The 27,621-nt window shown below is 35.8% G+C and overlaps 1 protein-coding gene across 1 annotated transcript in view; it reads left to right on the top strand.

Moving 5' to 3' along the window:
- Nucleotides 1-27,621, top strand: part of LOC110340289 — a 93,030-nt gene that overhangs the window by 5,191 nt on the left and 60,218 nt on the right. Inside the window, exons 3-19 of the mRNA XM_040731735.1 lie at nt 1,086-1,159; nt 2,719-2,812; nt 8,552-8,580; nt 8,674-8,722; nt 10,898-10,926; nt 11,021-11,093; nt 12,166-12,194; nt 12,284-12,356; nt 14,579-14,649; nt 17,070-17,163; nt 20,175-20,203; nt 20,282-20,363; nt 22,034-22,095; nt 23,710-23,776; nt 23,933-24,007; nt 26,037-26,107; nt 26,651-26,732. Coding sequence (XP_040587669.1) covers nt 2,764-2,812; nt 8,552-8,580; nt 8,674-8,722; nt 10,898-10,926; nt 11,021-11,093; nt 12,166-12,194; nt 12,284-12,356; nt 14,579-14,649; nt 17,070-17,163; nt 20,175-20,203; nt 20,282-20,363; nt 22,034-22,095; nt 23,710-23,776; nt 23,933-24,007; nt 26,037-26,107; nt 26,651-26,732 — 964 coding nt within the window. The 5' untranslated portion in view covers nt 1,086-1,159; nt 2,719-2,763. The remainder of the gene's footprint in view (nt 1-1,085; nt 1,160-2,718; nt 2,813-8,551; nt 8,581-8,673; nt 8,723-10,897; nt 10,927-11,020; nt 11,094-12,165; nt 12,195-12,283; nt 12,357-14,578; nt 14,650-17,069; nt 17,164-20,174; nt 20,204-20,281; nt 20,364-22,033; nt 22,096-23,709; nt 23,777-23,932; nt 24,008-26,036; nt 26,108-26,650; nt 26,733-27,621) is intronic.

Here is a 27,621-nt window from a genome sequence, read left to right as displayed (position 1 = left end):
TTCCCTCTGCAGGAATTCACAGTTGTTTGACTTATTTACACATAATTGATTATCTATTTGGCTTTTTAAGAATATTTGAAGGAATATCAACCCTTGATTGTAATAGCCTTTATGTTTTCGCTTTGGATAATTTACATCACACTAAATGCAATACACAATTATTGTTCAATTGTTCCTTCAAACTCCTCTCAGGTTATCAATGAAATGAATGATTCTATTCTAGATAAAACAGCAGAGATGAAGGAAGCACGGATTATACAAGAGGGTACATTTTGCACTACCAGTTAGTTAATCTGGAAAGATATACTCTAAATATTACAAATCCATGTGGATTTTCAGACTTCTCACTCCTATTCCCATTCCCCAAGATTAGATGAGATTGCAGGGTTTGTTCTAAATAACACAATGTTATTGTTGGCATAGATTTTACAGAAGACATTTACAAGTTGAAGGGACTGGTTTGGAGAAGCAACTTGAGTTAGTTGTTTCTACTTTTTTATGCTTTAAGGTAATCAGGGGTTCATTCAGTATCAGAAGATGTTCTCAGAAAAGGACAAAGTTAAGAAAACCATTTTACACAGAGTAGGCTCTCCATTTCATATTCCTTCATACCCTTTGTCAATTATTGAGTAACATCTAACTCTCTATGGAACAATGCTTAAAGTTTATTCACTTAATAAAATTTGTTCCTTACTGGGCACTGATAATTTTATAACTCAAAATTGTCTGGAAATTTCTACTCAGTTTGGGGTTACTGCAAATGCTTCCATATGTGTTTTCAATTTGGTTCCAAAAGTGTGTTCATTGGTGTTTAATGGAGTGATTGTTACTGAATCTTTGAGATAGGTGTATGTTGTATACCTGACACACTTGAATGATGTGTAACTAATGCACAAAAACTTTTGATAGTTAAATAAGTCAGTACTTATACTGTTGAAGAGTTAACCTATTTGAAGATTCTAATTAGAAAATTAAAAGTCCAGTTGGTGTTATTATTAATATTTAATTTTTTGCATATGGAATAATTATTATCATGTTATTTAAATGTTTTCCTGGATTATTTTTAACATGTATGGACTTGTCAGGAGGACCAAATATACAATTGACATCAGAGGAAGAACCAGATAGTCACAATGGCTCTGGAAAGAATCCATCACTGGTATTTAAGTATTTAAATATGAATTACAAGCTGATGTTTCTCATTGTAAAATAATGTTAAATGTGTCAGAGAAAGTTACCTTTCAAACTGTCCTCAGAGTCAGTAGATCATGACTCAGTGTTTAATTTTAACACCATTTACTTAGTTATAGAATAAAGGATGTTTTTAGAATCTAAAAGTAACAGATAACCCTAATCTTTAGATGTAAGTGAAAAAAGATTATTTTAATGTTGTTTTCCATTCTCATAGCCTACTTACTTATTTAAAGACTAGAGCAAATTTGAGACTTATAACTAAGCACTTTAAAGTTTGAATGATTTCAAGGGGATCACCCCACAATTTGATGTATTAGAAAGACCTATTATTCCAAGTAACTAAAAAAATTGAGGTTTCCTATGACCAGTCAGTACTATCAATGTGTAACTTTCACTTACTCATTTTAGTCTTTAGTCATATATCTGTTGTGGGAGACAACACAGGTATACACAGTTGTTCCACTACCTATAAAGAGAAGGTACCTCCCACTAGGGACATAGGTGCTATGCTTCAAACTCATCCTATTTCAAAAAAGGGAGTCAGAAACTATATTAAAATGTTACCCAATGACTTTACTGTATAGAATGTGTCAGGACTGAAGAATGCAAACTTTTTATGAGTTTCATGTCAATCTTTGGCTTTTAGTTTAGAGAAAACTATTTAAAAACATGTGCCATATGAGTATGTTAGTGTTTCAGGTTTCACAGCAGAAATTTTACTTGTATGATCTTGAATAATTTCAGTTACTGAGTATCGGCTAAGAACTTGGCAATTAGGCTCTCAACATAAAAAATTATGGCAAAGTAAAAATAGAACCAGTAAACACTAAGTTCATATAATGAGCATCCTTGATGTCAAGACAGAGAAGGTTGATGTGTTATTTAAATTTAGGATTGGAATGGCAGTGTGAACAGAAATAAGAGCTCAGAGAAGACATTTTTTAAAGGACTCTCATAAATGGGACTGCTTCTCTGATTTCTTTTTTGGTGTCTTTGCCATTGGAAGAATACTAATTTTTGCATGTTAATTTGTAGTTAAGGACTTTCATGAATGTGTTTATCAGTTTTAGATTTGTCTGATGGCTCTCTGTATCAAATTTTTTGAAATATGTTTTTAATTGAAATAGAATTGCATCAATTGCCATCCTCCTTTTCCCAGAGACCCTCCCTCAAACCCCTCCCATGACTTCCCTTTCCCAAACTGATAACCACTTTTTACTTATGTTGTTACATACATGCATGTATATGTATGTAAACAAATTCATATAAGTAAAACATGCTGAGTCATTTTTGTTGTAATACATTTTCAATACATATTTATTTTAAATCTAAGTTTTTATTTTAAATTAAGCTTTAAAATTTGTGCATACATATAATGTGTTTGGGTCTGATCCACACTCCATATCTTTCCTTCCAATTTCTTCTTTCTTGAATTAAATTTAGTAGATTTTAAGATAGAAAGCAGATTTTGCTGGAAAGTGATTAGAATATGTTATAACTGATTTTTGATGCTTATTTTAACAGAACATCTTTAAGCAAATTCAAACACAGAATGTTGGTTATTTATCAATGGCTAAAGATCAAAGAGGAGAAGAAACAGTGGTATGTGTGGAAAAAGGTGAGGAATCTTACAATAAAAAGTCCATTGACAGAATATTTGTTTGAAACACAAGGAGTTACATATGCTCTAAACCAGAAAAGTTACCTCTGAAATATTTACTGAGTAGCAGGCTACATTAAGTTGCAGTAATCTGCATGTCAAAAAACAAGTTTTAAGACAGGATAAATGAAGCATATCAAAAGGGGGATGGTATGAGTTACCTCTCAGGTGTTTAATGCCCAAGGAAGGTTAGGAAATAAATGGAGGGGTGAAGAGTGGGGATAGGTTAATAAAGGTAGAAAGAATAGAGAGGAAATGAAGAAAATGAAGAAAGGGAGCATGAAATTTATACAAAATCATGGGTAGGGTACTGCTATTGTGAAAACACTATAAAGTGAGCTGCTAATGCACAATTATGGGTAAGAGGTTGAACAATGTGTTCCCATAGCCTTTTTCCCTCACTTAGGGGGCAGTATAAAAAAGATTTCACATGTTAGATTCTTCTCCAGTGCTCTATCTTGTCCATAATTGACATCTGTTCTCAGCTGTATACATTGTTTAATGTCAGTTAAAGTGTTCTTAAATCCCAGTATAATACAATATGAACCTCAAATAGCAACAGAGAAAGGAAAAATATGGAGTTTCAACCATAGGTTGATTAAAGTGTTCATCAAGAGGTTCAAAGAGCATTCAAAAGATTAGGATGCTGATTCCAACTGCGAGACATGGTGGGAAAAATCACACTAGAGTTAAGTTAGAGTAAAGGAATTTTGCAAGAGATATATTGGTCAGAGATTCTTACAGTTTCATGACCCACCTGTTAAGAGAAGCTTTTTGTTTGCTAGCTGCTTTGGTTTATCCCCCGCCAGCCACCTGGGCTCTGCTACGTTGTAGTCCCCAAATAAACACACAAGAGACACTGTATTAATTATGAAGCTGTTGGCCTTGCTTGTCTCTTACTGGCTAGCTCTGCTTTAAGTAATTACCCCATAATTGTTAATCTAAGTATGTCTCTTACCGGAGAATAGTTCCGGGCTCCTACCCCACGGCGTTACATGTTGACTCTCTGTGTTTCTCCTTCCCAGAATCCTCCTGGACTCCTAGCCCCACCTATCTAGATTCCTATTGGCCAGACAGTGCTTTATTGACATATACACAGGACTTCCCCAACATCTCCTCTTTTCTGTTTAAACAAAAAGAAAGGTCTTAACTTTAACATAGTCAAATTGTATATGACAGAACAGTTATCAAGTAAGAACACAGTTACAACATTTTGTCTATTAACATTTAGCAAGATCTAAAGAAAATATCATCCATCCCATCCTTGTGAGTCCAAAGTCCTATATGTAGCTTATCTTTTATCATAACTAAGGAAAACTATAATTATAACTATCTGTCTTCAACTCCATCAAAGACCACAGAAGGATAATATATAAACACTAGGATTGACAGAGGTATCTTACTGCCTGGACAGTCACCTGAAGTTCCTATGTAACATTGGGACATCCATCTTCAGCCCATAGGCCACAATGTGTCTGGAACACTTCTCAGCAAAGCAGGAAATTTCAAACTGTCCATCTGCGCTGGCAGTCTGTCAGTCATTTTTCTTTGTCCTGTAGAAAGTCTCTTAGACTCTTTCATGAAGCAGGAACCCTGTAAGACTGAGTTTAGCAGTCACTTTCCTGTGGGTCCTGCATATCCAGATGATACAGCAACAGTCAAGCAGTACAGGCAAGAGCAGTTTCTTGCCCAAATGGCTAATCTTGCCATGTTGAAAGCAAACTCCCTAACGAGTTTCTTCGATGCCCATTTTCCTCTCAGACATAATTGGTGCTGCCAGGAGCAGACATTTCTCATTGTCAAGAAAAACCCTAAACCATTTTAAATGCCATTTTCTGAAGGCCTTTGAGAGGTTTGAAGACTATCTATCTGTCTCAAATACATCTCTATATATCTAGAAAACCTAACTTACCTAACTATAAGTTCTGACTATTATAAGTAAATATCTATAGTCTGTATTCAATTATGCATTATGTTTTAAAAGATCAGTATAAGCACAATACTTAACCAAGAGGAGAAATATAAGCATCACAAAATTGACCTTGAATTTGTATCAATAAATGAAAAACAATACCCATACCATAATTCCCCTTTTTACCATTAAAAAAATATTGGCTGTGATCATTAGACAATTATAAACAACCCCATTTAAATGAAAACAAAGATTTATAAACAAGATGGGAAATAGGACGTCGCTCATTCCAAACTGCTTCGTGCTGGAAGGGGGCGCTGTTCATACCATGGGGATCATGACAAAACTCAGAAACCTGTAAAAGTCCTTATTTTCATGGTCTGTAAAGCTCCATCATCTTAGCTGTCTCAATTGTTGAAACCTTGCCCACTGCTTCCGGGGGTCTTGGTTCGTCAAACCACAGAAGCCTGGAAGGAATCCTCAGCTTTTCATTTTCTGTAGAAACATAAGCAAAATCTCCTTTCCCAAGTAACATATTCTTATACTTAAAATTTGAAGTTAAGGCATTTTTAAAAGATAGAAGTTGGATTAATTCAGCAGCATTTATAATCAAGTGTACTTTAGTAGCTGTTCCTTCCTTAGCAATCAAAAAACTGAAAAACACAATAGTGTACAGTATCCAGACTCTCTGTGTATTTTCCATCTTTATGTGGCTTATTTATTTATCTATTATTACTTTATTTCTTTCACTTTTATTTATTTTTCTCTGAGACAGGGTTTCTCTTTGGAAATCAGCCTGCTGCTGCCTTTGCAGCAAATCTTACTCTGCCTCCCGAGTGCTGGGATTAAAGGCGTGCTGCCACCAACGCCCGGCTTTTCTATTTATTTACCACTATGCCTGATTCTTTTTCTCTCTCAATCCTATATTTTTAAACACACTGTAAACCTTTAGAGGTTTTGTTCATCCAAGTCTGACTTTACTGTAAATCTTTGTTTTTCTGGCCACGTGTCTTATCTGTAAAACCGTGGCTGTTTTAAACTGCCGTTTTTTTTTTCAAGATGGCGGGCGTAAGCGTGATTCCAGCTTACCGCCTCAGTCCATGCTGACCTCCAGCAAAAGCTGCCACTTCCAGCTGTACATACAACTTTTCAATTGTTAGCAGAGTCTCTTAAAACAACCTTGTTTTTGTTTTTTTTTTTTTCTGTTTTCTTTTTATGCCGAGTCAGGAAGACTCCGGTAAGCGAGCCACGTGAATCTCGGCTTGTCGATAGCAAAACAGAGCACACCTGAGAAAAATGCTGCTACCAAAAATCTGTGCTTCTCTCTGTTCTTCTGTTTCTAAAATTCCTTTAAAGCTTTTGTTATTTTGCGTGGAAATTCATGATCCCACTCCTGATCACCATTTTGTTAAAAGAAGCTTTTTCTTTGAGAGGAGCCTTCCCGCTAGCCTGGTTCCAGAGCCGTATCAGTCCCAAATAAGCACACAGGACGCTGTATTAATTATGAAGCTGTTGGCCTTGCTTGTCTCTTACTGGCTAGCTCTGCTTTAAGTAATTACCCCATAATTGTTAATCTAAGTATGTCTCTTACCGGAGAATAGTTCCGGGCTCCTACCCCACGGCGTTACATGTTGACTCTCTGTGTTTCTCCTTCCCAGAATCCTCCTGGACTCCTAGCCCCACCTATCTAGATTCCTATTGGCCAGACAGTGCTTTATTGACATATACACAGGACTTCCCCAACACCCACCTGTTGAGAACAATGTTTGAAATAATTTTGGTTCAACTTTTCTGGAGTTCTTCATTTCCAAGAAGGTGTCTAGTGGTGCAGTTGGTGTTCTAAATACAATGAGTAGTCAGTGTGTGTAGACTTCCCATTAAAGAAATTGAGAAAGATCTTTTGGCTAATAGTTTAAGATAACATCTAAGACAACTTAAATATTATTATTATTATTTCTGAGAATGTACACAGAAATGTCATTGAGAAAATGTAATTCAATGACATTTTTTGATCACTAATCCAAATTCTATCTACATGTTTGAGGATTTAATTTCTACAGTTGTATCAACACCAAATGAAAAAGAAGGGAACTTGTATGATCAATTTGCTACAAGAATGTAAAAGGGAAATAATGTGTTGGAAGACAGGAAGTGTCTTATTTTGCTTATTGTTGTGATAAACACCATGACCACAAGCAACTTGAGGAGGAAAGGGTTTTTTTGGCTTATACATCCCTGTTCCCTGTCCATTGAGGGATGCCAACTCTGGTTCCTGGAGGAGTCAAGAACTTTAATAGAAGCCATGAAAGATTGCTGGTTTATGACTTGCTCCTCCTAGCTTTCTCAGTTTGCTTCATCATATACCCCAGAGATTGGGCTGGGATGTTCCATGTCAATCATTAGTCAAGAAACCATCCCACAGGCTTGTGTGCAGGCAAATCCAATGGGGGTATTTTATCAGTTGAGGATCCCTCTTCAAAGATGACTCTATCATGTGTCTTGTGTCATGTTGACTAAAAACTAACCAACACAGGAAGAAAAAAAATAACATGTGCAAATTTAGAGTTAATGACAAGGAACTATAGAGAGACCATCTCAGAAATCTTTTATATATGTTGATTCAAATGAAAATGAGATTATTGGTATTGTATGAGTTATTGGAACTAAGAGGGAATGAGAGTCATGTGGTGAACTACAACACTCAGTAATCTCCATAAGTGTAAGTCAGGCATTAAAGTTGTAGATTATAATAATCTTAGGTATTCAGAAGAGATTAATTTGAATGTAGAATTATCATCTTGTTTCAAAATGATAGCTAACTTCTTTATAAGATTGTTAATCGATGAAATTCTACGTGTCTATTCCCACGGTGACCAAATAATGTAATTGTGAAAAAGGACATATATAGTTATTTGTTGAATATGTAACATCTCTAATATTAAGTGCTGTTCTGATTTGAGATGTAACAAATTAGTACTTTATAATTCTTTTATGAAAACCTTGTTTTCATATTTCACAAAGTGATTTTAATTAACTATTTTTATAGTTGTTGGTACACACATAAATTTTGAGGTATATTCACACTCGTGTCTTCTCTTTTCTTGTAGTTTAGGTTCACATATGTTCTGAAAAGCATTTATCAAAAAAGACATGTGTATTGTAAAAAGGAAATGAAATCTGAATGTCTAAAAGTAGTTCACACGTGTGTCTGTTGAGGCGAATCATTATGCAATGTCATTCTGCACATGAATACCCTAATTGATCAAATTTGAAAACTATAATCATTTACCTCTTGGAAGTTTTATGTCTGATTGGTGGCACAAAAGTATGAATATGATGTGGAGAAGAGCTCTTATAGTATTATTTGGATATCTCTGAAATATTTCATTCGAGATATGTGCTGATTGGTTTAGTCATCTGCTTTAATAAATGAGGTACCACCTCATAGTTATGGTTTCTTCCTGGGAACACATATCAGTTTCCTTTCCATCCATTAAAAATACCACAATGTTGTATGTGCCTTTCCTATTAAGTTATATTCATTTGCATCATATTATTTTGGATAATTTTAAGTGAAATTATAACTATAGTTTAATTTTACTCATGGGATTTCTGTCATGGTCCTTAGTTGCTTAAAATAAAACAAAGTAAAATTTCATCAAAACAAAATAAAATAGCCATTATCAAGTTATCCATGATGATCATTTTCATATTAACTTTTTATAAATATATCCAGCCAATATTGTCATATTTGTGTTTAATTGATTGTTCCTTTGACACTTCAGGATTTTCTAAGGAATGTCCTCAATCAAAGGTAGTTACTTTTAATTTTATTCTGAATCATTAATTTCATATTCTATAACCTGCACTAGAGCCGTAAGTGTCTTTTTTTTCTAAATTCATACAGCCTACCATTGTAAAGGAACAATATGTCACAGTGCAACCATTCTTAGCAGGTAAGTTTTGTAGTATTAAATTCCATGGGACAAATATCTCAAAATATTTGAAATGCTCACAGTCTGCTATTACTAGTCCATATTCTCCAATTTTTTTGCTGAATAATTTGATGCAGTTCTTACTGTTAATCTGAATGCTTCAAGAAAGTTGTTTGCTATTTCAAGGTAATTTGTTTAAAGTTGGTAACAAATCACGTGTATCTTCTTGTTATGTGTCTTTATTGTGGTGATTTATTTTTCTAAAAATATCTCATGCTTTCAAAGGGGCTAAATTTTTGCCAGAACCTGAAGTCAGCTAATAATATGTCTTGAGACCATTTGAGACTATATATTCAGTCTACTGCCCTACTGTGTACTCAGCCTGTTTAAAGTGCCAAGAAATATTGGAAGCAACATGTGGATATAGATCAATAACATTTCTGTACTGGTTCGAGTGCTTTTTGAGGGTCAGTTGAGGTCAGTAAGGTAACTTCTCTTATAAAATTCTATTAGGGATTTCTATAAAAAAGTATTCCTCATTCTTTTACCATACCAAGAGTTTCTAGTGCTGTTCAATGAATCCATAGCAATGCCCTTTGTTAGGTACAACCACAGGAAACAGGAAACAGGGATAGAGTGATCAGATAGGAGCAACACTCAGACAGGTCAGGCAATGTCTTAGGGTTTCTATTGCTGTGAAGAGACACCATTACCATGGCAGCTCTTTTTTTTGTGGTATCGTTTCATTAATTTTTAAAAAATGAAATAACATTTAAAACATTTATTTCACATACTAACCAGTTTCCCTTCCCTCCTCGCTTCTCATCCCCTCCCCTTTCCTATCTACCCCTTCCCCATCCACCCCTCCTCTATCTCCATTCAGAGAGGGACAGGCCTCCTATGGGCTTGCACAAAAGCATGACACAAAGTTGAGGCAGCACTGAACCCCTCCCTTATGTTGAGGTGGGACCAGGTAATTCAGCATGTGGAATAGGTTACCAAAAGCCAGCCAAGTGACCATGGCCACTCTTATAAAAGAAAACGTTTAACTGGGGCTGGCTTACAGTTTAGAGATTTAGCCCATTATCATCGTTTCAGCTTACAGTCAGACATGTGTCCTGGAGAAGGAGCTGAGACTTCTATATCTTGATTAGCAGGCAGCAGGGAGAGATTCTGTGTCATATTGGGTGTAGCTTGAGCATATGAGACCTCAAAGCCCGCCTCCACATTGACACACTTCCTCCAACAAGGCCACACCTCCCAGTAGTGCCACTCCCTATGTGCCAAGCATTCAAACACATGGGTCTATGGGAGCCATTCACATTCAAATAAACACAGGTAAGCAACATGGATATATTAGTTACATACAACAGACTACAGATATGTCAGTAAGCACAAATTAAAGAGGGGAGTCAGGGAGAGAAGCAGAAAATTAAAATTTGGGTTCACACTTGGTTACACTACTCCAAGAAGAAATTTCTGTTTTCATGCCTTAAAGTGACACTGCCACATTTTTCATGAAATATCTGAGCTTTCTCTAGTCCATAATCAATCTAACAGTCTTTCTGTATTCTCTTCCACATAGTTCCATGAACCTTGAGGGGAGGGGTTTGATAAAGATAACTCATTTAGAATTGAGTGCTCTGGGGTTTCTCACTCTCTACACATTGCTCAGCTGCAGATCCCTGTATTATTTCTTCTCTACTGCATAAGGAAGCTTCTCTAATATTGACTGAACAAGACACTGGTTTATAGGTGTAGCAAATGTCAGGAATCATTTTATTACTATGTTTCTTCAGCAGAACAATAGTATTTGGTTTTTCTGTAGGTCCATGGCCTATTGAGCCTCAGGTTCTTGGCCACCTGAGCAGTGTTGGGTATGGCTTCCATCTCATGAATCTCAATCAGATAGTTTTTGTTTATCACCACAATGTTTGTATCACTGTTGCACCAGTGTTATATTACTTTTGATTGTGCTTTTAGTTTCAGCCGTTGTGTTATTTTTCCATTTGATATCTCTGAATTGCCCTTTCTTGGCTTGACCTAACACAATAAACAATGCAAAAATCTACCATACTTTAATATTAAAATACCCATTCTCACTCGTGAGGATTATTTTCTATATGAATTCTACACAAATATGTACAGTCAATATCAGGTTTACATGGAATTCATTATTCCTCTTTGACATTTTAGACACCCCTAAAGACTATCCTCTATCAAAGGTAATTACTCTTCTGTTTTTTTCCTGCATAGTTAACTTCATATTTTATGGCATGTTCAAGAGTTAATATGTAACTTATTTCTAAACACATACAGCCTACTGTTGAGGAAAATGATTCTGTTCCAAACAAAGATGCTGATATAAAGCATGGGAAATGGTTCCAAGAAGGTGAGTTAATATTAATAATTTTATGGGATAGGTAAATATAAATGCTTGAAATGTTTAAAATGCCCCATTTTTGCTCCTGTATTCTCCAAATTTCATATAAGTATTTGATATAAATAATGCAGTATCATTGCTATTGTTAAGTATTTCAGCATTAACTATTTAAGAGTTCAAAGTAATACATCTGATCCCTAGAGGAGCTGCAGCAAATCAATGACTATTGAGAGATGGTAAATAAGTTTCTTCTAGGGACATGCTCCCTGATGTGTTATCCAATCCCAAGCAGTTCTAAACACATCTACATATAAGCAACGCTAACTGGACATAGTAGGTTGCATATATGCGTGTGAGTGAGTGTGTGTATAACAATAATAATTAAAGAAGTTATGAATTTGAGAGGAGGTAGAAACACAGAAGAAGTTTAAGTAGGGAAAGAAAGAGTGGGCATGATCTATGAATTCTCAAAAAAATAAAAAATTGCAAACTAAAGAAAAACCCAAGATGTGATACTATAGTCAGCATGTGTGTGTTCGTAAAAAATAACATTTTTTTGTGTTATAATTATACAAATGAATAGCCATGAGTATAAATTCAGAAGCATCCTTCAATAAGAAGTGATATTCACATCTCTAAGAAAAGTAGTGATTGCTTGTAATTTAGATATAAAGTGAAGAACATGATAAATTCTCACAGACACTACAATGAATGTCTGTGAAGTTAGTTTATTGCTGTAGATACAGTCTTTCCCATGCTATAATCAGTTTTGGCTCCTTCAATATTATCTTGATTTCATCCTGAAATTACAGATAGATTTTATTCTCCACCCATTAGAAATGACACCTTAGAAATGTTCACTGAACTCATAATCTTAATTTGAAAATTGTCAAGTTTGATTAAAATTATATAGTCCATCCATTTCAGTAGATTTCTATCATGTATATTTTATTCAAGAGAAAAACAAAAAGTAAAAATAATCATTGTATAAGCTAACCACAAAGAATATTTTTGATAGTAATTCTTTATGAAAGTGTGATAAATTTTACTTATAATGAACTATATTTATCTGTCTTTTTAGACTGTCCTAATGAATATGTTCAATTGAAGGTAATAAGCTTATATCTTATCCTGGGTCATTAAAATCATATTATTTGAAGCATGCAGTTGTTAAATATCTTCTTTCAAAATCTCTACAGCTTCCCATTGAAGGGAAAGATTCTTTTGTGGGTGAAGCACCAGCAAAAAAGCAAGTAAAATCATATTGTTCAGGTAAATTTCCCAACATTAATTTATGTAGGAAAAGTGCTTCAAAAATGTGAAATCTACACAGCATTTTTGATTTTGACTTCTTAGCTGTCCGAATTTGATGGAAAAACTTTACTTAAGGTACGAAATTATCATTGTTAGGTCTCATTGTTTACAAAAAGCAATTTAGTTGTTTAAAATGACATTTTCAAAGTTTCAACTCTACCACAGATATTTTCCCTTTTGTGTCTTGCTATACTAACATTGCCATTTTCTATTTTCCAGAGTAATTGTGCTAGGTATAAAAGTTCAATGATTTTTGCATAGCTTGAAAATATAGGACTGGCCGGGCGGTGGTGGTGCATGCCTTTAATCCCAGCACTTGGGAGGCAGAGGCAGGCGGATCTCTGTGAGTTCGAGGCCGGGCTGGACCGATAGCCTCCAAAACAATACAGAGAAACCCTGTCTCGTTAAAAAGAAAAACAAACAAACAAAAAAGAAAATATAGGACTGTTGTTTGTAATAGTTTATGCTTGTAAAGTCAGTTACTTGGAAGACTGAGCAACTCTTCTTTGGAGAGCATACTTTTGTGGTATGAACTAAATTACAAGTTACTGCTCATTACAAATTCAAATTATGCTTTTACTTTGACACACTGTCTTCAAACAGTTTGTATTTTTACTCATTTATTCTCTAAGTCTGTGCCCTTTAATTGTGGCAATAGAACTGCTGCAGGAACTAATGTAATACACAGCGTGATGAAATATCTGTCTCAGTTTTTGCCTACATGTATAATTAATGTTCTATGTTAGAGAAAATGGCAGAATGTCTCCTATAGTAGTCATTAGAAACTCTGTTCATGTAATCCATATTATTGAATTATTGACTCAGTATTTATGATACAAATTTGATTTTATATGGATCCTAGGGCCTCATATATTTCTATTCTTATACCATATCTATAAGCTCAATAACACTTCATTTGATACCAATAATGCAGATTCTATTATATTCTATTATACAGGGATGCATGTTTATTCTTGTATTCATTCAAGGGTTGTAGTTTCCTTACTATTTGCTTTTGAATTTATTTATCCAGAAAATCTTCAAATAAACATTACACCAATTTGCACCTTTGTACCTACTAAACTACGTCCCTCCATTTTTTTTACTCATGCCACTAATATTGTTGATTCTGCATTCATCTTAATTGTTTTTAACATTGATTCTGTTCTCGCATTTACAATTATGTAAGGTGCAAAAGTGAATATGGAGGATTTTTAAATATTAATGTGCAACAATTTTTAAGTTTGACATAAACCTTGGATATTCTCTTCCCTAACCCTTCAGTTTTAAGTCCCTTGATGTGACAGAATAGCTGGCAATATCCAATTCATTTTTTCATTTGTCATTTAGCAGCCTCATTTATTACCGGTGTTCATAGTCTTACTCTTTCCTGTCCTCAATCTTCCTAAGATCACTCTTCAGGGGTCAAATCAAGCTTTACTTCAAGAAGTTTATAATTTAAATCTTTGCCAATGACTTAAATTTCAGGGCTACCTCTTACTAGGAACTTCACAAATAATTATTGAATAAAATGAGCTAAAGACTGACTGTACAAAGAAGAAGTTAAAATTATGCTTTCTAGTCTAAGATAAAAATGAAGAATGAAGAAATGACTTATGATTCATGTTATAAGAAAAATGTTGAAAAGTGCCACCAGTATACTACAGACAGCAAATTATATCTTACTACAAAAAATATAGCCATAATAGAGGCATTTTCAAATATTATATGAAGTCTTAAGGGAAAAGAAGCTTGTCAAAGAACCAAATAAATAAAAAAATTATGATCTAAGGAGGTTTGGAAGCGTTCAGTTGATAACAGCTAACTGAACTCTCAGATTTACTCTTATAAAGTAGAGAATATTTTTCAATATGTTTTTGTTTGATTGCACATGCTTTTAAGTATTGTTTCTGTAAACACGTTCTAGGCACATTTGGCAGAATAATTGGGAATGGATTTATTCATGCCTTGAACATATCATTCTCTACTGACAATGTGTATATGATATATTGCTACTGCTTTTGTAATTACATGGATTTCCCAAGTCAGTGTCCAAATAACCTTAATCTTAACTGGAGTTTTAAACTTTTAATTATTGTGGATATTCTATAGGTACATAGACTATCATTTAAAAAAGTCTTCTGAGAGTATTTTAATTAACTATATAGATTTTTCTGCAGAATCATCCGGAAAAGTGGCATCAGAGGAAGAACAAAAATGTCATGACGACCCAGAAAAGGAAGAGAGAGTGGTACATAAGTGTTTACTTTTGAATTGTTGTTTAAGATAATTTTCTTTGGTAAATGATGTACGATAGTACACAAAACATTTCTTCAGACTGATCTTGAGACTCAATAGGTCATATTTTAAAAGTTTATTTTAAAACTTTTTTTATGATTTAACATTTATCCTATAAGAATCTATGCAATATATAATACTTTATAAATTTCACAGCTTAAGCAAAACCCCGTTGAAGGCGAGTTTGTAATTATTTCACTAGACCCACGATACATGCTTATTGGGAAACAATTACACTGAAAAATACAAAGGACCACGGGAGTGCTTCTATGTCCTTCCTATGGATGAGATTGGCTGACCCACCAGAAAAGAGGTGGTGGCGCACGCCTTTAATCCCAGCACTCGGGAGGCAGAAGCAGGTGGATCTCTGTGAGTTCGAGACCAAGCCTGGTCTACCGAGTGAGTTCCAGGACAGACTCCAAAACAATACAGAGAAACCCTGTCTCGAAAAAAAAAAGAATCCAAAGGAAAGCCAAGCCTCAAACTTCCCTCTTTCTGCGTCTGTCTGCCTGAGGCCACGCCCAAGGGGTGTGACCACCTTTACAAGTTCACTGTAAGACCCCTACACCCTGTCCTTGGATTGAACTCCACATTGTCTTCATTGTTTTTGCATTCCAATCCTAGATATTCCTTACATGCTTACATGTAATCAATCAAAATGCTTTTGACTACACAGGCAAGAGTATGAGCAATGTAGCAGTGCTTACTCCTGAATTTATTTCATGCCTATGTATTATCGCTCTCAGTCACTCAAAAGTTGAGTGTAACTCAAATGTGAAAAGCCAGTCACTGTCTCAAAGTTTTACGTTTCGATCCTTCCTTTGCTGCCTCGTAATCTTCAGCACCTCTTGTGGCAGCCATGAGTGCCAGTTGAGTCCTGCTCTGGAATGGAACCTGTGCTGTTCCACTACAAACGATGCAGTGAATCGTATATGTACTTCAACAAATAGAACCATTAGTATAAAAAATGCTGCCCACCGGCTTTCTTGGCATTAGACTATATCAAGATTTAATACCGTACAGAGAGCATACATGTGTGCTACTATATGGTTTTATAACTTACACAAAACCATTGAAAGACGCAAGATGCTGTTATATAGCTATTACTATTTGAGGCCTCTTTGCATGCCCTTCAATTGTTTGCACTCTAAATAATTTGAAATTATTCAGTGCTAAGCAAGCGCTAGGCTGTTAGATCCTGGTAGAAAATAGTAGCTTAAGAGCAAAAGAAGAGGAAAAATAGCATAAATGTGACATATTAAAAGACCATATAGTACGAAGTTGGAAATGTTTGTGTTTAAGTTAGGTGTAGTAGTGACAGAGAAAATTTTTATCCCAATAATAAATTTGGGGTGTCACTTTGAGGCTGCCAACAAAAGGACAAAGAAGGGGCCATGGGGAATGATAACAGTGAGTCATACCTGTTACCCATTGAGACTCAGCACTTTAGACTGGTTAGAAAACTTGAAGAAACAGTATCACCATTGTGGTTATCCTACAGCTTATAATACGCGGAAAATAAAATGTGTAAATGGGAACCAGATAAATTTCATACACTTAGAAGGAATTTTTATTTTTATTTTTTTGGTTTTACGAGACAGGGTTTCTCTGTATTGTTTTGGAGGCTGTCGGTCCAGCCTGGCCTCAAACTCACAGAGATCCGCCTGCCTCCCGAGTGCTGGGATTAAAGGCGTGCGCCACCACCGCCTGGCAGAAGGAATGTTTTTATGCCTCTATTTTTATTTAATGCTTACTGTATTTTTGTATTTTCTCAGTGTGAAAGACCTGCCTATACTACCTCATATTTAAATGTTATTCAAATATGTCCTAAATTGTTCTTTTCATATTTCTTTACTATTTTATATGGCTGTTTTTTCCCATAGGAAAAGTTCCTCACAAAATATTATACCTTTAATCCAAAATGGAGCCTCTATGACAACATTTTGTTTGTAATAACCATCATGCACTTTGAAGCCTCTTAGGTATCTTCTTTAGACACCCAAGGTTCTGCCATTGAAAAGGCTTTAAACATTTAGCACAGCGCTATTGTAAATTATCCTATGGGATTGAAAAATCCTTATTATAAAAGTCCTCACAGTTTTCTGAAGAGTAAATAATATTTAGGTATCTGAAACTAATTTTTTATTCAAGTATGCACCTGTGGATATATCTTCTTTTAGACTTCTCTAGCTTGTTTACACAGTCAGAGAACCTAAGAAAATACAACATAGTATTTAGAAGACATATATAAGGGTTTTATTTTTCTTAATTTTCAGTGCTTTCCAGTTGTATTGTGAATAACTTGTTTAAAACAGTAAAGGAAAAGAAACAGAAAATCTCTAGGTAACCCATTTCCAATGCTAATTTCAACAGGGTGTGCTCAAACAACCTCAACCAAGGGACATTGCATATTTATCTGTGGCTAATGATGAAAGCAGAGAAAATACCAGAGAGGGCCAAGAGGAAGGTAACAACTCCATTTTATAGAAACTTCATTTGAATTTGACATGATGGCACACGCCTGTAATCCCAGCACTCGGAGAGTGTAGGGGAGATAATTTAGACAGGGAGAGTTTGGTTTTCCCTCCCTCCCTCCCTCCCTCCCTCCCTCCCTCCCTCCCTCCCTCCCTCCCTCCCTCCCTCCCTCCCTCCCTCCCTTTCTCTTCCTTTCATGATCTGGACTACAACCTTAAACTTTCGCGTTGCTCTTTACCATTCCAAACTGCCTAATTCTTTTTTTTTTTTTAATTTTCCAGTTTAAATTTAGATTAGAAACAAGGTTGCTTCACAAGTCAGTTCCAGGTCCCTCTCCCTTTCCCTCCCCTCCTCCCGTGCCCTCCCCCACCCCCATTATCCCCTCATTTCCCCATGGGGGTGTCCATAGTCTGTCATTTCATATAGGGCAGGGCCTAGACCCTTCCCCAAGAGTTCAGGGTGAGAGTGCACCTCACATTGTTCTATGGGAGTCCAAAGTCCGTGTGTATACTCGGGATGGGTACTGATCTGCTGCCCAAGGCTCAATAGATTACCTAGGCCTCCTCACTGACACTCACATTCAGGGGGTCTTGATCAGTCCCATGCTGGATTCCCAGGCTGATGCCTGGGATTCAAGAGTTAACCTTTGTCAGGTCAGCTGTTTCTAGGGGTTAAACCAGCCCAGTCTTAATCCCTTTGGTCATCAGTCCTCCCTCAATCCCATGGCCAGAGAGTCTGGGAAAAAGAAACTTCATTCAGTGGCTGATCGAAGAAGAGGCAGACTCCCTCGGTTAAGTACTGAGCTGAACTCAAACTGCCTAATTCTTAAGTTCTTTGGGCCTCACTTGTTCCTATCTTTCATCAGGGACCTGTGTGAGAACAACAGGCCATGGGCCTGTGTTGTACTCTTTCGAAGTTTCCTCTGCCAAAGAAATTAGTCCATGATTCTTTGGTTTAGCTGCATGCAAATTCTCAGGATCCTGGCATTGTGCAGATAGATTCTTTGGTAAGGTAGCACATGAGTGGCCTCTTTCCCCAATCCTGGTAGAGTCCTTATTCTCCTCTGAAACCTCACAAACTACGCCTCTATGGCTCCATGTTCTTCTCAGGGTTGCTGACTTCTGAGCTTTTACTAGAACAAAGGCACATTAGACTCCTTTTACAATGTTCAATGGCTTTTTTTGCCCAAAGTTCTCAAATCAATTGTCTACATTATTTCTACAAAGCAAAAGTCAAACCTAAAAGCCACATAGGTTTTCCACAGCAATGAACTCACTCTTAATACCAATTTCTGAATTAGTTTCACGTCTGTTACTATGATTAAATACCCTGACAAAAAACTTTGGGGAGAAAGGACTTGTTTTGGTCACAGATGGATAGAGTAAATCACTGAGAGGCAAGGAAGGTTCTGAAGCAGGAGCAGAGACCTGACTCATCACATTGTGTATGGAAACGGAAGAAGAAAGAACGAATATCAGGCCAAACCTGACTATAAAGACCCCAAAGCCTTCCTCCAGCAAGGCTCCACTTGCTGAATGTTCTATAATTTTCCAAAACAGTGTCACTGAATGGAGACTTATGTATTTAAACACACAAGCCTCTGGAGACTATTTCATAATCAAAAGACAATTGCATAGACTTTTCTTTTAAAAATATTTATTTATACTTATTTACTTTTTTCTTCTCTCATAAATTACATCCTGACCACAGTTTCCCCTCCATCCTCTTCTCCAGTCTCTCCTCCCCAACTCCCTTCTCCTTTAGATCCACTCTTCATCCCTTACTCTTCAGAAAAGAAAAGGCCTCCTACAGATATCAACTGAACACAGCATAACAACAATAAATAAGACTAGGCACATGCCCTCATACCAAGGCTGGATGAGGCAATCCAGTAAAAGGAAAAGGGTCCCAGAATCAGGCAAAAGAGTCAGAGACAACCCCCACTCCCCCTGTTAGGAGTCCCACAAGAAGAGCAAGCTATGCAACTATGATATACATACAGAAGGCCTACATCAGACCCATACAGGCTCCCTGGTTGTTGCCCCAGTCTCTGTGAACCTCTAGGAGCTCTAGTCAGCCGATTCTGTGGGCTGCGTTTTTGTGGTGCATAGACTTCTCTTAAAGGAAATGTATAAAATGTCTATTGTGTAGCAGTTTACAATATAACCAAACAAAAGGAAAGCCTAGATGCTGCTTGCACTTCTGAGCAGAGCACTAGCCTGGGGAAAGGAGCACGGTGAGAGCAGACAACACATAAAATTCTGTGAGATTTCTGGGATAATGATTTCATCAAGTCTACATATTTCAAGAAGGGTTATTTCATAATTCTAAAAACCCAGTCACTACGTGGAGAGGAAAGGAACTTTTATACTTCAAAAGAACTTAAGAGGACAGTTTAATGGCTGCTAATCTAGAATATACTTTGACAAAAAATGATGTACATTGCCATAATGTAGAAGGAAACCTAAGAGTTAACGATAAAGAAATGAGAGACTTGCATCACATTCTAATATTAAAAATGAAGGTCTTAATTCTTGAGACAACTCTGTTTTAGTACTTCTTGTGAATTATTTGTAGTTTAGGGTCACATGCTTCCTTTGTAGTGAACTGAAATATTTAGTATGTGTAAACTAGAGAGGAAAAAATGCAGAAATGCAATTGCAAACAAACAAACAAAAGAGCAACTGCACTTATGAGTATACTGATATGGGTTGTTCTTATGTACCATCACCTGGAAGCAAGTGCCCAACCTTATAAATACAGAAAATTTCCTTTAATAAGAAAATACTGTTTCATGCTACCATAATGGGTTTCAAGGGGGTTTTATACAGTGTTCCTAACAAGATCATGACAGAACAAGCAAAGTAAAATCCTATCAAGATCAAAACTTAAAGTAACCATTTCAAAAGATAAAAGATGAAGAGTACTTTTTCATGCTAATCTTACACAAAAGCAGTCCATTCCATCATGCATAATTGATTATATGACTCTTTGTCATTGCAGAGTCCCCAGAACAACATCGTCAGTGGAAGGTAATTTCTCTTATATCTTATCCGAATTATTAACATCTTTGCATGAAATATATGAGTTATTGTACACTTGTATCTAAGTCCATGCAGACTACAATAGAAAGAGAAGACTCTGCTTCGAGTGAAGTATCAGCAACGAGGCATGTGAAATCCTTCCTCACAGGTGAATATTGCCATAATTTATGAACTGAGTGGTTCCATATATTTGAAATCCTTTCCTTCTAATTTGTATGCATCTGTTCCTCTAATTTCATGGATGGATTTGATGTAAATAATGAAAATATTGCTAAGCACTAGTTCTTAGCTGGGAAACATTCAGAAGTTATGAACGGCGGCTCAGAGAGTTTGAATTTTAAGTCTTAGTAACAGAGATGTTTCTGTAACCCTGTGGTCCTCTGGGACACTTGTAATTGGTTATGAGAGAGCATCATGTTCTCAAAGTTTGCTGGTTGCTAGAATGGGGTTGTAGTGCTTCATAGCTCTGTAGTCAGTTGCCTATGAAGCCATTAATGTGGGATGATCCAGAATTTACATGACATATTCCTGCACAGTATATGTGTCAATTACACTCATTAGTTGAACTCGAACATAAAGTCTATTGAGTATTTGTATCTGCTAACTTATGCATTGATTAATTTAGTGCCTTTTGACTATCATGGTAGAGGGTCTGTAGTAAGATTTCATATACTATGTTGATAAGCTATATTTTCCTAACATGTATAAATATTGTTCTGTATTATACAAAATCTCTAATACTAGGCTACATAAACTCAAAATCCAAATTCATGTACCTATACTCAACTTACCTTCTTTTAAGTTTTTATATTATTTTAAGTTTAAACTTGTATATGCGTGTTAGCATTTGCTTACATGTGTGTGTATATGCATACATGTGTGTGGGTATCCATGGAGATCAGAAAAGGGCATTAGATCTTCTGGAGGAAGAGGGAGACCTGCAATATAACATGAAAGGTAGGTGTAACAGCTGAAGAAAATGCCTAGCTGATGTCTGCAGTGTTACTCTGACAGTGTAGAGAGCAGTATCCAGCATGAGTTCTTTGATTCCATGTGTTTTTCAGTTTTACTTATGAAACTGCCATCTTTTATGGTTAGTGGGATATGTGCATAGTTCCATGAGATGTGTGTGATTCTGTGTACCTGACAACTTCTGCCCTCCATCTGTACTATGTATTGAAGCTTTTGGGAGTTACACATATCTTCTTAATTGATAAATATTAATCTGAATTTTAAATTTATTTTACTTTTGAGATTATAATATAATTACAATATTTCTTCTTTTCCTTTCCTTCCTTAAAAATCTCTTCTATACTCCTCCCCATTCTCCTCCAATTTCATGGCCTCTTTTCTCACTAACTGATATTGCATGCATATATGTATATACGTATATATGCATGAGTATAACATGCTCAGTCCATATAATGATACTTGTATGTATGCTTTCAGGGCTGACGGTTTAGCACTGGACAAGTTGGTGTGCTCTTCCCTCAGGAAGATCATCTCTCCCTCTCCCAGCTTTCCTCAGTAGCCTGTAGTTCTTTGTGTAGGGCTGTGCAGTTTTGAATGTTCATTGGTATCATCCTTGTTCAGCTCATGTTTAGTCAGTCATGTTGGTAAAACTTTACAGTGTAAGTTTCGGGTGTTACTAGGAGACACTGTCTCACAGCAGAGTCCCTGGTCCTCTGGCTCTTATACCCTTTCCGTTCCCTCCTGCAATGTTCCCTGAGTCTTAGGCTTGGGATTGTTTTGTAGATGTACCCTTTGGGATGGGTAATAAAATCCATCACTTATAGTTTTAAACTAATTATATTACAGCCAAGCCAACCATAAAAGCGTCAGAACAAGAATGGTGTGGTGGCAGAAATGTCCAAGGACAGGTACGTGAATATTTAAATTTAAACCTTTAAAGGTCATCCTTTTTATAGTAAACAATGTACCAGGAGTTAACCCATTGTTCTTGTTCCAGAGAACCAATGGATATTTAATTTTCAGTGTTAACATCATCCTAAGTACTTAAGCAGACTGGTACAAGTTAAGTTAAAGTATGCTTTTAGATTCTTAAAACACTTTCCATTATTTTCAATACTTAAAAACCTATACCAGACTTATGATTAAGCAGTGGAAGCTATGAACAGTGTTAGAGTGATAACCTCAGGATTTGGTTCATTCTAAAGAGATATCTTTTCTAGCGGTTCAAAGTTTGATGTTGCCCAATACCAGTCAGTGCTGCCAAGAAGGATTAAGCTTCATTTATTTCAGTCACTTGTGTTCTTGCTTCTGCCATGGAAGAGGATAGATGTGTACAATTAACCCCACTACCCATAGAGAGTGTGATTCCTTCCAGAATGGAGACTTTGGTGTTCTGTATACAAATAAGAAAGTTGCAATAAAGAAATTCGTTAAATATAATATTGCAGTAGACTGGCTTTACCTAGCATTACAACATACAGTGATTGCAGATAGCCCTGAAAATTTACATGAATGCACGTCACCATATGGACTAATAATTTTTTTACACTTTTTTTATTATATATTTAAATTAGAAACAAGCTTGTGTCCCATGTCAGTCCCAGCTCCTCCCCTAGTCCCCCATCTCCTCACCCAATCCCAACTCCATTACCCAGGGAGGGTAAGGCCCTCTATTATATTAAGGATTGCTGTAGTTCTATGTCTTGGTTTTGCTTGTAAAAACCTAAAGGTTATAGCAAATTTTATATATGTTTATATATTACCTTCATGATTGTTATTTTAATTTTCATATCGTGCAGACAACACAGTGCAAATACGCAGCTTGTACCTTACCCATGTTCAGTGAAAACACATTTCTCTTCATTATATTAAGGATTGCTGTAGTTCTATGTCTTGGTTTTGCTTGTAAAAACCTATAGGTTATAGCAAATGTTTATATATTTTTATTTAATCATAATAAAAATTTTGTATCAATAATTTTTTTCTGCAACCAACTATCTTATCAGTAAAAAATGTACTCAAATATTTACTACCTTAGTCACAAATGGAGTAACCACTACAGAGTTTTATTTGAATCAACTCCATATTTCTCTCGGTGTTAAAAGTATTGAAGTCATTGGAACTGTTCATAAGTAATGGCATTGTATGACTGGTATACATATCATAATTTGATGATATATGCATTAAAACCCTTGAAATTTTGTGAGGGAATGAAAATAATTAATATTCTGAAATCAATTCCTTGTTTAATTATGAACGTTGACTTCTCTAATATCTATGCACATGTCTCCTCTGAAAGTCCATTGTCAACTTTTATAACCAGAGATCCAATAAGATTAATGATACTTAAAATATGTATGAGAATCTATTAAAATTTAGTTTTTCAATTACGCTTCTTTTAGTTTCAGTCTAATTACTTTTGAAACAGAAAACTGAGATAATTTCTGGAAGATTATTAAATCTGTGTAACTCACTACTGATACTAATTTTAACATTATATCTTTAAACAACTCTGACCAAAGGACATTAGCAATTTATCTTTGGCTGAAGATCAAAGATATGAAAGGACAAGACTTGATGCAGAGAAAGGTAAGAATTCTATTTACAAACATTACTTGACAACATGCTTGCTTGCAAGGAATATTGAGCTATTTTCCCAGTGAAAGAAAAATTACTTCTTACATAATTATTAAGGAATAGGATATTTTCAGTTGCAATAATTATATCTTATGTTTTTCAAAGCAGGTCAAATTGAGAATATCACTGGGAGAGAAGTAGTGAAGATTAAGAAAGACAGAGAAGGGCTGGAAATACGGCTCAGTGAGTTAAAACATGGACTGCTAAGACTAATGACCAGAAACCCAGGTGGTGGAAAGAAAACTGACTCTTGGAAATTGTCCTCTGATGTCCACACTCATTCCATGGCACAAGACATTCACACACATACACATTCAAAGTATATCAATGTAATAAAAAATTTAAGAAGAAAGAGTATAGAAACCAAATTGAGGAAAATGAAGCAGGAGTATATAGGAAAGGCTGTGAAAAAAACTTTAGGAATAAACGATGGTATCCAATACGTGGGAAGAATTAGTGTGAGCTGATTGTACAAATGCTGTGTAAGTGGGCTGGGTAAAATGCTCCCAGTGAACCTTGTCATCTTGACCTCTGGGAAGTCACTAGGGATTAAAACAATGGGACATAAAGGTCTGCAGTTGATTTATAGCAGATAGGTCTGAGCATGGTGCCAAGTCACATATCTGAATAATTTCCATCACACACAGCGTGCTACCACATAAGAGAAAGATTAGGACATTAGGATTATTTATACAGTGTTAAGGAATGACAGAACTATATGGAGACTAATTATTTATTTAATACTACATTGAGATAACTTTTAAAAAATTTCATACATTTTATTTTTATTCTATTTTCCTTTTCCCAAGTCTTCTCAGAGTCTCACAACCTCCATACCCATCCATGTTCTTTTCCACTCTCAAAAAATAAAATCCTTAATCACAAAAACAAACCCCAAAGACAAAAAACACCAAATCATAACAAAAAGGACACACACGCACACACACACACACACACCACCATCAAACAAACAAAACTGTGGAGTCCATTTTGTGTTGATCAATTATTTATGGGCATGGGGCCTATCTTGGAGTCATGCTGATGTATCCAGTTTCATGCCATTGGTGAAAACTGATTTTTTCCTGTCACAGCAATTATCAATTGCAAATAGCTTCTTTGTTAGGGGTGGGACTTTGTGTCTACTTTTCACTGTTGGATTTTTGTCTAATTCTTGCTGTCACAGTTTCTGTGAGTTTATATGTGTAGTGTTCACAAGTGCCAAAAGCATGTTTAAAGGGTTATTGTACCTTATGTCATTTCAATCTGGGAGACCTAATAGGGAAAAATAACTTGAGGTTTTAGGTTCTATATTCTAAAAAATTAAGTTATGGTAATGGAATATGGACCATTACATAGTGATCAACATTTTTACAGTTTGTTGGGAGCCATGTTCCAAATACCAGTTGTGGTATTTGGTCCTCCATTTGAAGTTGTCTTGTGATGCAGTTGCTGCCAGAGCTGTGAACTGAATTTTAATGACAAGTTCAGAGACATCTTCTAAGGAAAGGTGCACAAATAACCACTGGGTAATGATTCAACACACACCGGGGACAGAAGAAAGCACAGACTTTGTTATTAGTCATTTCTCTTTTCCTGGCCAGTGGAGAAGAATGCAAACAGGCGAACAACAAAGCAATATAACATCATATGGCTCAAAATGTAGAAATGAAAAAATAAAAAGGTGAATGATGTGGAGACTTTTCACAGAAGGGCCAACATTTTAAATGGATATATCTGACAACTTCCATTTCCCTCAGTTTAGCAACAATAACTTCAAACGATGGACTTAAATTTCCTAATAAAAACATTTTGAGCCATATTCCTTTAGGAGAACAGTACCAGTAGGAACTTTCTTAAAACCATGACTTATCTAATCCCAGTTTCTTGGATCCTTTAGCAATTTCATCTCACGGAGGGGCCTTTAAGCCCAGTCAAAACGTGACTGGTTACTCTCACAGCATCTGTGCCAGTATTACACCAGTATGTCATGCAGGCAGGTCACTGTTGATGCAGGGGTCGTCACTGTGTGAAATTGATAAAATATTTCTTCACCAGTGGTGTGCCCAAATCAAAGTTCTAAACAAGAAATTAAATATCAATCTTGGATTATCACAAATTATTAGTTGTCTCCCTATAATATTATTAGGACCATATATTTTTTATCAAAAATTGTCTTTGTAGTTTATTTTAACTAATTATATGGATTTGTCAGAATCAGATGTACTCTTGTCATCAGAGGAAGAGAAAGAATGGCCTGATGACTGTGAAGGGGAACATCTAAAGGTAAGTAAATGTCTACATAAATTCTCTTTTTAGATTTTCACTGGAAAATGTTGAACTCATGAATCACATGAAATTACTTTTTGACTTACATTGAAAATCAATAGACTGTGATTTAATATTTAACATCAGCTTCATAGCTAGGAAATATTCCAGTTTTAGACTCAACAGTGGCATAAAATAAACTTTATCCCTGGAATTCTTTCAATTAAGAAATCATTTTTTGTCTTTTTAAGTCCTTTAATGTCTTTACATGTTAATGACAGTCAAATTTGAATTGTATTAGTCATAAATTAAAAATTTGAGCAATATAACAGCAATTTCCTCTGAATTTAATTCATTCTAAAGAGTTATTATCTTTGTGACTCAAAATTTGTACTACCTATTCCTAATCAGTATTTCACAGCTTAAAGTTTCAATATATCATTTGGTTCTCTAGTTTTGTTTTCAACACAATTACTTAAGACATAAAAATTAAACTTTTTTGAGACTTGATTAGGAAATCTTTATACTACTTGTTGATGCTAATTTAAAAATATGTTTAAGCAACCTCAACCAAAGGGCACTGCACATTCATCCATGGCTAAAGATGAAAGAGGAGCAGATGTCATAAGTGACCAAGAGAAAGGTAAGAACTCTATTTTATTAAAAAATTCCATTCAAGAGTCTGAGGGAGATTTCTCATTGCATAAAAGCAATTGCCACTCAGGCCTGACAAGTCAAATTTAATTCCCAGAACCCATGTAAAAAGCTCAACATGGTGGTACACATCTGCTGCAAAAATGGGAGGGAGAGACAGCAGACTCAACTGGCAGTTTACAGGCCAGCTAACCTCTAGTATGCTGTTCAGCTGAAAGAAAAAAAGAAACCTTGGCTCAATGAGGTGGAAGATGAGAATCAAATGGGACCTCTGACCTCCTCTGACCTTCACATGTGCTAACTGAACACACACACACACACACACACACACACACACACACATCTCCTACATTCACAACACACAAACACATACACATACATACCACACACACATCTCCCAAATTCACAATGTATGTATACACACACACCACAAAAAAACTTTAAAATCCACCTGACAATGCTTAAACAGGAGTGACATATTTTCCTACCCACATCCAACATAACCTATTGTGTATTTAAGTTATAATATTTTAAACGGAGGGACTAGGAGAAACACTCAGTTGGCAATGTTATGGCATTTTAAGTAAGGATATGAATTTGAACTCCTTGCATTTTCAGAGTATGTTCTTGCATTTTAAGTGTAAGGATATAAGCTTGAACCCCTGAGCCCACATAAAAAGGCTTGGTCTTATATGCTTGTAGGAAAGCAGGAGCAGTAGAATACCTGGGGCTCACACACCAGCCAGTCTAGGTTAAATTATGAGCTCCAGGACGTGAGAGACTCTGACTTAAAAGAAGTAGACAGTGTTCTTGAGGATGACACCCCAAGTTTCCTCCACTTGCATATGCATTCAATTGTTTGTACACCTGCACACACA

The sequence above is a fragment of the Mesocricetus auratus genome, unplaced genomic scaffold (assembly GCF_017639785.1).
Source record: "Mesocricetus auratus isolate SY011 unplaced genomic scaffold, BCM_Maur_2.0 Super-Scaffold_100026, whole genome shotgun sequence".
Lineage (NCBI taxonomy): Eukaryota > Metazoa > Chordata > Mammalia > Rodentia > Cricetidae > Mesocricetus > Mesocricetus auratus.
Note: the sequence above shows the minus strand (reverse complement) of the source record. Positions and strands in the feature narration are given on the sequence as shown.